The sequence below is a fragment of the Olea europaea genome, chromosome 1 (assembly GCF_002742605.1).
Source record: "Olea europaea var. sylvestris chromosome 1, O_europaea_v1, whole genome shotgun sequence".
NCBI lineage: Eukaryota > Viridiplantae > Streptophyta > Magnoliopsida > Lamiales > Oleaceae > Olea > Olea europaea.
The window spans coordinates 13,559,779-13,571,672 of record NC_036237.1 but is presented as its reverse complement, the minus strand read 5'-3'; the positions used below and the strand labels follow the sequence as shown (position 1 = coordinate 13,571,672).

Sequence of the window (11,894 nt, the reverse complement as noted above, 5' to 3'; positions counted from 1 at the left end):
ATTACTGTAATTACAGTAATAATTATTCAAATAGATCTGTACTTTATATTAGGTCTCGCCTTAATACAACTTGCAAATGGGGGGAAAAAAAAAAACAGCGGGGACACAAAAAATAAGGGAGTAAATATCCAAAAATGTGCAAACGGAATAAATACTTCAAAATTTGGCAGTAAAACATCTAATTAAACAAGGATAGAGTTTATGCCGTGTTTGTTCATTGTTTAAAAAAATATCCATTTTTTCTAATTAAACAAGGATAGTTTCCAGCTAAATACTGACGATTTTGATGAGTAGAAGGAAAATAGATAAAGGAGAAGAATAAAAGTAGACAGGGGCAGACCCAAGTGGGGTCCCATAGGGCCACTTGACCCCTCAGTTTTTTCCAATTTTTTTTGCTCTTGGTTTTCATGCTATTATGGAATATCAAACGAAATTAAAATATTACATTCTTAATATCATTTTAAAGTACTTAGGACCTAATATTTCACGTTATTAATGTGTGTGAAATGACCAATTGTAGCAAATGTTACGACGCATCAAAGTATGCCGTTCCAAACTAATATTTTGAGATTTTCGATAACAAGCTAATTTTAAAAATTCTTCGATGATTATACGCTAGCCGTATCCATAAATTTTTTATATTCTCTCGAAACTCATTTCGAAAACTATATCATAAACATATCGAATGTTCTAAATGAATATCGAAAATAGTCAAACGTACGTCAAACGTGTATGCCAAAAAGATGTGTATAACTCGTCTTTTTTGAAAAAAAAAATCAATTATTTTATTAATGTTTATTATATTTACGCGACAAATTTCTCAATATAATTTATATCATTTTATTAGGAAATTTTAAATTTTATATGTTGTATGACGTCAAATTTTATTTTTTTGGACGAAAAAATTCTTAATAAAGTTTTTATTACTTCATAGGGATTATAAATTGTTATATTACTTTTTCATCTTGGTTATTTTTATATCTGAAAAAAATTTATATATAAAAAAAATCCAATTATTTTTAGGATTTTTTTTTTTTATTATTGTTACCTTTTTCTCACGATCAATTAATTTTTTTTCAAATGATGTCAAAATTTTTATTAGGAAATTTATTAGATTATTTAAAAAAAATTAATTAATTGAGAGGAAAAAGTAATAATAATAAAAAAAATCCTAAAAATGATCAAAATTTGTTTTTTATATATATAAAATTTTTGATGTAAAAATAATCAAAATGAAAAAATAGTATAACAGTTTATAACCCATATAAAGTAATAAAAAAAATCTTCACTTTTTAAAAAAGTTTGATTTTGATCCCCTAACGTAAAACGTCTGCGTCCGCCAGTGGAAGTAGGACATGAGGAAGGAGAGAGAGAAAAAAGAATTAGGAGTTTTTGAGATAATGATTATTAAAAATAAGAGAAATGAAACACAAGGAAAAAAATCAAGTAAAAATAAAATATATGTGTCATCATTTGAGTGAATATGCATAGCATGCAAGTATATAGGACTAAACTTTTTTTTTTTCTCGATTATCTAACGTGGGCCTAGGTGCCAAAAGCTTGCACCTCTTTTTTTTATTATTATTATTATTATTATTATTATTATTATTAGGCCTAGTTGCCAAAAGCTTGCACCTCTTTATTATTATTATTATTATTATTATTATTATTATTATTATTATTATTATTATTATTATTATTATTATTATTTTAAGGATTACATAAACTAACTAAATAAAATATATAATTATTGATGTTCTTATTAAATTAATTTAAAATAATTAAATGATATTCTTATAAAATATTTTTTAATGGTCTTAGAATAATTAAGATAATATTAGAAATATGGAGGTGTTATTACACATTAGGTTTTGCTTCTATACATTTAAGCTTGTGAGTCTTAAAGCTTGATCTCATCATTTTGCCACACCTCATGTGTTTTAAAACATTGTACAACCCTTTACGATCAAAACTCAATACGACTAACCTCATGTGTTGGTTTTATGTATAAGAGCTAAAAATGAACGTCCTAATTTTTTGTTTTTACTTTTGAAGTCATTAGACATATATATACACTTGAGGATTTTGTGATGTTAAAAATTGAAAAGAGCTGTGGATTCATGAAACGCGTGATTAAAAAAAATAAGGTAAAAGTTACCTAGTTAAAAGCTTTTTAGAAAAATAAAAATTTTACAAAACATGCACTTAAAGTATGTGGCATAACAATTGAATATCCTTGTAAACAGTTCGCCACTCAATGATTTTTATTTTTATTTTTTATTTTTTATTTTTTTTAAGAGAACCACGTGCTTGACATTGAGGACAAAAGATATTAAAAAGATAATTAGTCTGTTGCCTTACCTATTTTTCAAAAAATGTATCAATACGATTAATCAAAAGTTTTAAAAGACACCTCCATAATATGTTTATTCATTATTAGTGCAATGATTATTTGATGCACAACATTTTAATATGATTAATGTGATGCAATACATTACGTGTAAATATCAATGATATGACATATCAATGCTTAACTTAAGCTAAACATCAATTATATAACATATCAATTCATTATTGTATAATAATTTAATTCAATGTTATTATGACCCATGATAATTAAAGCAGCCATAATTTTAGGTTAAACATAAAATACCAAGAATCGTGCAAACCCTATATAAACATACACAAACTTGAAGTGACATCGTATCTAGCTTAGAATTACAGGGTATAATTCACAAAATCCATACAAGTGCCGCTTTTCCTATCAAAAATTGTCAAGTGTTGATATGTAAAGATTCTGTCAAGTTTTTCCTTTACCTCTAGCATAATTGTCTAGCTTCACCCCCAAAATTCCTATGCAAGTAGAATTTTGACGGCTCAAAGCAAAATGTCAAACTCCATTAATGCTCCATTTCCAGAATTCCGAACTTTTTGTGCCTATATAATCTGCTAAAAAATAATGAATTAACCACTTCTCATAGTTATAAGCAGCTTACAATCTTGAATTACCAAGAATCTCACTTGACTTCAAGCATGGCATTTCTAATAGCTGCTCACATGGTTTTCACTTTCGGCATTCTTGGTATCTTTATATGCCCCCATTTGGCCCCCATTTTTTGAAATGAAAATGGGTGGAATAGTGTTTTTTTTTAATGAGTGGTTGAAAAGGAAGAATTTTTTTCCGATTTATGTGTAATATTATTTTATGGAAGATTGTGGTTGAAAGAAGGAGAGAGAAAAATAAAATGGAATTTAAAGGTGGCCAGATATAATAAATTCATTTATGTTGGATCTGTATCTGTTTGAACTAATCTTGTGTTAATTAATTTGAATATTTATTATTATTATTTTATTATTTTGCAGGAAACATCGCGTCGTTCTTCGTGTACATGTCACCGGTGTAAGAGCTTGATATCTAATTATTTCTTGTTAATTTGAACACTTCAAAAAAAAATGCAGCTACAACAATGAATACCCATCAATGGACGATTTCTGGCCTATAGTTTACGTGTTTTTTTCTTGGATTTCAGGCCTACATTTTACAAGATTTATAAGAGAAAATCGTCAGAAGGATTTCAGTCAATTCCTTATTCAGTTGCTTTATTCAGTGCAATGTTGTATTTGTATTATGCTTATTTGAAGAAGAATATGATATTGCTTATAACCATAAACAGCTTTGGATGTATCATGGAATTATGTTTTCTGATCATCTTCACGGTATATGCAAACTATGAATCGAAGGTTATTCTTATCCTTAATTTTCTCAAACATTTGACTTGTACTTTTTCCTCTTTCATACAACAAATTTGGAGTCAGCACGTGAATCCATTCAGGGCACTCCGGAAATTTGATGCTAGTCTTGCTATTTCACTTCATTCAACGAAACAAAACACTATATCTAATGTATGCCATAATTTTATTTTTTTTACTTCTCCATCCAATTCCTACAATTGTACTTTGATGCCATTTTTGCTCTTTCAATCACTACAAACTAAAACCCACTTTCAATAAATTTGGAGCCGAGATGTGAATCGTTTTCTAGCACTTATCCAAAACATTAAAATGAAAATTGATCTTTTTTTTTTGCTCTTTGACTTCATAGAATCACAAATTAGGTCTTATTGGCAATAAATTCAGAGTCTAGACATGAATCATCCCTATTCCACTCAAATTATTTATTTATTATTATTATTATTTTTTTGGCAGATTTATACCACAAAGATTCTCTTCCTGTTCAACACAGTAGCAATGGGTTTGATCGTTGGATGCACATATTCTCTATCAGAAGGGCATAAGAGAGTGACAATTGTTGGATGGATATCTTCGGTTTTTTCTCTCTGTGTTTTTGTTGCTCCACTTGGTATTGCGGTAATTAATTTTGATTGTCCCTTAATTTAAAATTACTAAAGTTTTCAAAATATTTATCAAAAATTTCAATAATTGTTTTTGTTTAATATTGCAGAGGCGAGTGATAAAGACAAAGAATGTTGAATACATGCCAGTTCCTCTCTCATTATTTCTCACACTATCTGGTGTCGTATGGTTCTTCTATGGTCTTTTCATCAAGGATTTCTTCATAGCTGTGAGTTCATTATAAGACTCTTAAAATTCATATATTCTATATTCTTATCAGGGCCTGTCCTGTGATCGTCAGGGTCAGAGGCGAAATCCATAAATTGGGCCTTCGACGAAATCAACGTAAATGCAAAATTCAACGGTATATCTTGCATCATATTACTAAATTAAAACTTAACATTAAAACAACAAACAAATATATTATTTCAACGGTATATTATGCAACCTAATGCCCAATGATTAACCTAAAAGACAATTACGAAATATCTCAATCATCTCACAATTAGTGTTTTCAATATAGTTACTACGTACGCCTATGCAATTGTTAATCATATAATAACCAATCTTATAAGCCGACCAGGCCACTATTATATAAGCTGATAAGGTTTCAAACATTTCCAACATATTCGATAACAAGTTAGGGCAAGCCATTGCTGAATTGAGAAGTAAAATTTCGACGAAAATTATGGAATCACACCTTTAAGAATTCCACGGTCACAGTTCATAAGCCTGAAATAAAAATTTCATCATTACACAATGCCCTATTGTCTTATGTTAGTCAGGGATGTTAAATAGTAAATAGATACCAAACGTGATGCAGGTTCAAGTAGGACACACATTCTTGGATCAAGATATGTTGAACAAATTCCTATTTTCCACATCCAATAACATTTTCGATTATTTACGCAAAAATTTGAGTATTACAAATTTACATAAACAATACAAAATTAAAATGACATACAAACTCTAGAGCTGTCCCAAAAAATTTGTGATCTTGTCTTGATGAAATTAAAATGGATCGTCGGTCGCACTGTCACAGGCATGAGGAAAAACGAATGAAAAACCAATTTTGTCTTTAACTCTCTAAACCCTTAAGGGGGGAAAAAAAAAAGGAACCAAAATTAGGCCCCCTTTGGTTTTGGCTTGAGGCGTAGGCCTCAAATGCCTCGGCCCAGGACCGGCTATGATTCTTATTATTATTATTTTTTTTCTAATTAAGACCCTAATATCGAAAATTTTCTCAACACTAATCTGTGTTTCTTTTTTTGTATTACATATAAACACAGGCTCCAAATGTTGTTGGATTTTTATTCGGAATAGCGCAGATTATTTTATATTTAATCTACAAGGACAAGGACTGAAGGACAAAAAAAAAAAAATATTCTACTAGAAAATAAGCTGCATGATATATCAAGTAATACAGACCAGAGTTCACGAGATGACATGCAGATGTCATCAATGGTAGAGATTGCAGAAGCATTTATTAGCTGTGATTATGGAGATTTAGCTATGATTATGGAGATTTAGCTACAATTATGAAGATGATTTCCTTTACAAAATATTTGGCCTAGAATAGCTTTATTTCCTTAATAGCATATTCTACGTGTATTATATATACACTATTGTATCGTATGCCAAATCAATGAAAACTGATTTTATTTATATGAAATTTTACATGGTATCAGAGTAGAACGCATTGTGGACTACAAAAAAATTCTGTGATGCTAGGTTCATTTGGCTCCAAGTTTGTTCCTCTGTGGGCGGTCCATGATGGTGGTAATTACTATTAGCTTTGATTATGGAGATTTAGATACAATTATGGAGAATATGCTATTAAGGAAATAAAGCTATTCTAGGCCAAATATTTTGTAAAGGAAATAATCTTCATAATTGTAGCTAGATCTCCATAATCATAGCTAAATCTCCATAATCAAAGCTATGATTATGGAGATTTAGCTACAATTATGGAGATCTAGCTACAATTATGAAGATTATATCTAATATAGGCGTGCACAGGCATCAATTAGACGAATTTTGGCTAAGCATAAAATAAGTAAATTTGCTTATAATTAAATTTTTATTTCTAAATTTATTAGACAACTTATTAATTAATAAAAAAAATTACCTTTTAAAAAGTAGTTTTTGTTGTAAATGGTAAGTTTATTAGGGTTTGTTAGTGAATGACAAATTTACCCCTGCGACCTAAGAAATTATTACCATTGTATCCATGATTCTTCTGTGATTCTTAGTAAAATACAAAAAAGTCTATTGACTTCTCTCTGTCATCTTCTCTTTTCACAACATGTTATAAGCACGATAACTTAATTTTTCAAAATTTAGTAAAAATAATAATTTTTTATAAGTATAAATATTCATCACGTGTACCAAAATTAATTTGGTGACATGTGAATTCTTTTAATGTACATATACATCATAAGCAAGTTGCTTATTTTCCTCTACTTTTCGTTGGTATGCCTATTAATTTTAATTCATGTTTGTATGTATATTTTATACACATATTAATTCATTTCTTTTGATTCATACACAATCAATTTGTCCCATATTATTCACATATTAATTTTGTCTTTTGAATCTGCCTCATACTAGTTCTACCTTTAATTTCGATATATGTGAAATTCACATGCATGTTTATTATCTTCTGCATGTTGGTAAAAAATTTAGCCAATAAAAGATTTAGTCAATTTTGTTAACTTCTACATATGGAGATTCTTTTTCCTAATGTATATTTGGTAATTAATTTCTATATATAAATCCATATCCAATTTATATGGTAATTAATATTCTTTAATCTAATAAATATTTGTAGATTTTTTCCATAAATTTTAAATTGATAATGTATAATGTTGCTCCCGAAGTAGCACGACATTATTAATAATCTAGAATAATATTACTTGTTCATTAAGAGCATGATATTACAATTTCAATATTCCAGAAGAATATTGACTCAATGTTCCTGAAAAAGCATTATTTAAATTATATTTATTGTAAACGAATATGGTGTTGATGTTTTTGAAGAAACACAAATCACGTTATATATTTCATTGTTACTCATGTAGAGCAGAAATTTTAATATTATGTTGTTTAGCTCGAAAGGTAGAACTAATTGTTAATCAATATTTCAGAAGAATACTATATTTATACTCTTGAAGATTGTATATCTCATTGTGTTCTTGAAGAAACACAACCCATCTAATATAAATGTCCCAAAAAAAAAAAAATTATCTGCTCCTGAAAAGCTTGTCATTACTAAGTATATAGAAATATTTTAGAAGAATATTGATTGATTTCTAGGTAAAAATACAAATTAAATTACTCTATTTCATTCTTGTCCATTCTTTTGCATACTTATTTATATATTGATGTTCTAGTTATATTTTACTTGCTCCCGAAGAGCATAATTAAAAATTCTGTTTTTACTCATGAAGAGTAAAATTCTCTTATACAATTTATTATTTAAAGTAATAATATGCTATTGTTCTTGAAGAGCATGACACCAAGATTTCAATATTCCGGAAGAATATTGATATATTGCTATTGAAAAAAAGCAATAATAAAATACAATTTGCTCTCGAAATAGCACATGTCTCGAAAAATATATCATTTTGAATTCGTGTTTATCCCTGAAGGAAAATATATAATTCACGTCATGTTAACATTGATTAATTTGTCTTTTTGATTAAATATTACACAATTGTATAATATTTAATCACATTTTTCAAAATTAAATAATTGAATTATATATTATATTTAATTAGAAGTTCAATTTGATTTTATCATTTGGCATGACTAGTTTGACCATCACTGAATCTACAATGATGCGAAATTAAAAATTTGAACTGGATATAGAATGAAGAACCAGAAGATTATTTAATCCAACGAATTTCTATATATCGTTTGTTCTCTTTATCAACAATTATCATTAAAAATCACTAGCTAAAATAGGGATTGAATTTCTTATATTTTTGAAAATTAATTAAGGTGATATATGGGGTCCCGTCACCTATCATGTTGACGATCTAAATATTATTTGTATCTAATAGATTTGGTATAAATACTAGATAATTGCATAATATTCTTAACTTGAAATTTGTGAAATTATTGCTCAAGTCATGAGCATAAATTTCAAATTATATAATCAAGATTGTATCTTGTTAATACTAGTGAGCATAAATCTCAACATTTTAATAAGTATTAGTTGAGATGTTGATAAATGATTTAACAATATTGTTTGTTAAACGCTTCCCAATTAATTGAGAACAAAGTTCTTTGTAATTCTGTGGAAATGCTATTATGCATCATTCCAGTATCATAGTTCCTTCTATTATAATTGACTTATGATCAGAACCTAATTTTTTCATCAGATTATTTAATAATGTAATTAATCTATCACATCATAATAAGATGAAAAGTAAAGAATGATGAGAATAAATGCGTAGTTTTAACCCTTATCTCAAATGGGTGATATTTGATAACGCAATTTACTGATTGTCAATTTGATTGGACAATTCTCTCAGCATTCGATGAGGAATTAAGAAGTTGAGCATAATGTATAAATGGATCATCATCTAAATCCTTCCAAAATATCATTCGAACCAAAAGTTCGAAAGATAATTCATTTAGATGTATTTACTGATCAAAGAGATAAACAATATCTCACGCACCAATTGTAAATGCTCTAACACTAATTGATATCATAGGAGAACAATTTGATAACATTATATTTGATATATTTGTGGCACGCTTGAAATGTGATGATATTCGATTATAATGCAAAAATCTTCAGATGAAAGTAGAGTAATTAGCAAAGATGGTCTCAATTAAGGAGGCATACACTCTTGATGAGTATTTAGATATAATAAATTATAAAATCTCAAAAGAGATTCAGGTATCTGATATGTTGAAAGTTGAGCTATCTCAATAAATTATATCATTATGGGAAAAGAAATAGAAGCAAACAAGAAAGAAAAAATTGTCGACAATATTTTTACACATGATGTATTGCATCATATTATGAATAGCAAGGAATTGTAATAAATGCATCTATATATATCGATTGAAATAATATTTGGCCAAATAAAAGGGATGCAATCCTAAATTAAGTTTACTAGAAAACATGAAGTTTTTGGACCTGCAGTCCGAAAATCTAAAGGTATACACTATGCGAAAAGGAAATGAGAAAAATGAAGTCGTAATGTGTAACTCTCAACATAGTGAATTTTGCAAAGATCGTCGTGGATGGAATCACGAATCTATATAAAGTTATCTTGACAATACATGAAATTTGAAATACGTGATAGTTTACTCATCTAACATGACTATTAATGTTATCTCTAAAAGATTTAATATGCTTGAACCATAACTCAGATGATACATGCCCAAAAATCATATTATCAATTAAATTGCAAAGATCATTGTATGGATTTAAACAAATTGGACACTTATGGTTAATCGCCTTACCGAATATTTGTTAAAGGAAGGCTATATATATATATATATATATATATATATCTTAAAAATGAATTTGAGATGAAGGATTTTGAAAAAATCAAATTCTGTCTCGGGTTGCAGACTGAACATTTTTCAAAAGGATTATTTGTTCATCAATCTACATATGCAAACAAGTTTTAAAATGTTTTTATATGGATAATACACATCCATTGGCATCAACTATGGTTGTTTGATCATTTGATGTGAAAAAAGATCCATTTCATCTACCTGAAGATAGAGTTCTTAGTCCCGAAATATCATATCTTAGTGCAATTGGAGTATTAATTTATCTTGCAAACTGCACTCGACCCAACATAGCTTTTTCTATAAATCTCCTATGACATATAACTCTACACCAATTCAAAGACGTTGTAATGGTGTTAAACATATTTTTCATTACCTAAAAGGTACTATTGATTTGAGATTATTTTGTTCTCAAAAGTCGAAATCTACTTTAGTGGTATATGCAAATGCAGGTTATCTATCTGATCCACATAAAATTAAATCACAAACAAGATATGTGTTTACACATGGAGGAACATTTATATCATGGAGATCTGTGAAGCAATCACCGATAGTAACATCTTCAAATTGTTTTGAAATTATTGCAGCCTATGAAACATGCCGAGAATGTAAATTGTTGAGAAACATAACCCATTATATCCAAGCATTATGCAAGTTAACTTCAACAAAGATAGTTCAATAATTTTATATAAAGACAATGTAGCTTGTATTACACAACTCAAAGGATGCTATATCAAATGTGACAGGACAAAGCATATTTTTCCAAATATTTTTCATGCACATGAGCTTTTAAAGAATGACAACATCGATATCCAACAAATTCGCTTAACTGACAATGTGGCCAATTTATTCACAAAAGCAATGTCAACATCTACATTCAAGAAATTAGCACTACAACAAAAAAAGCTTTTTGCAAAGTTCAAAAAATGTTGCTATAGATCTTTTGCAACGTTTGGATGTTTTTTGCAAATCTCAGTGTTGTCGTAGAGCATAACGATACCGCAATATTTTTTAAACGTTGCCGTAGATACTTACTGCAACGTTTAAAAAACGTTTTTTAAACGCTGTCATAGATAGTACAACAACATTTTTTTAAACATTGCGGTAGACACCTATGGCAACGTTTATTTTTTAAATGTTGCCGTAGATATCTACAGCAACATTTTTTTAACGTTGCCATAAGTGTTTCGCAAAACTTTTTTTTATGCAGCAATTTATGTAGTTTACTTGCAAAATTGAAAATGACAAATTTTGTTATTGCATAAAAATTGATAATTTCATTACATATTTTTGCATACACGTACAAGGCAGTGCTATAGTATAGTTGGCTACTTAATAGCGTAGATATACAAAAAAAAAATATTTGCATTAAGCATTAATTACATAAAATTTAAGCCCTGAATACACAAAAGATAGGAATTCCTTTCAGCATTGTAACATTCCTCTTCATCGGAACCTTTCTCTTCATTAGAAACATAGCTCCAACTCCATCACTCATTTGGGTAGAATTTCCTTAATAAATAATATAGAAAAGTTAGCATTTGGAAATTTATAGTTTTTGAATTTAGGAATGATAAAGAGAGAGGGGGAGAGAGAGATATACTTGGACATTGTCTGATATGAAAAACTTCGTTAATGACCTTGGGTATATATATATATATATATATTACATAAAACACAACAACAAATTCCTACATTGGCTAATCATACATTCATATTTACAGAATAACCCAACCAATGCTGTAATTGAGATTTTGAGACCTAAGCCGAACTTTAAGTTGGGCATTTATGTAGTGGTCTCCTGAATAAGATGAAAAACTTATAAAGCACATAACTAAATATGGACATGGATGTTGGAGTTCTGTCCCTAAACTAGCTGGTAATAACTTTATTTTTCGTCAGCCATTTTCGATTTTATTTTCGTGTTTTTCGTTTCTAATGGCACTGTTGTGTGATAATCTTGAAGGGCTTCAACGGTGTGGAAAGAGCTGTAGGTTAAGGTGGAT

General features: G+C 28.5%; 1 protein-coding gene across 1 annotated transcript; it reads left to right on the top strand.

The window, feature by feature from the left end:
* The first annotated feature begins 3,033 nt into the window (after nt 1–3,033).
* LOC111384751 (bidirectional sugar transporter NEC1-like) lies at nt 3,034–5,717 on the top strand. The gene is made up of 6 exons (XM_023009388.1): nt 3,034–3,082; nt 3,364–3,400; nt 3,531–3,741; nt 4,207–4,368; nt 4,463–4,582; nt 5,643–5,717. The coding sequence occupies exons 1-6, from the start codon at nt 3,034–3,036 to the stop codon at nt 5,715–5,717; spliced, it is 654 nt and encodes a 217-aa protein (XP_022865156.1).
* Nucleotides 5,718–11,894: the final 6,177 nt, after the last annotated feature.

What these genes read in the sequence shown, in the direction of transcription:
- LOC111384751 (XM_023009388.1), top strand. Translation starts at nt 3,034, where the DNA reads ATGGCATTTCTAATAGCTGCTCACATGGTTTTCACTTTCGGCATTCTT. An exon ending in TTTCACTTTCGGCATTCTTG is followed by an intron (nt 3,083 to 3,363) that starts GTATCTTTATAT and finishes ATTATTTTGCAG; the next exon opens with GAAACATCGCGTCGTTCTTC. An exon ending in TTGCTCCACTTGGTATTGCG is followed by an intron (nt 4,369 to 4,462) that starts GTAATTAATTTT and finishes TTAATATTGCAG; the next exon opens with AGGCGAGTGATAAAGACAAA.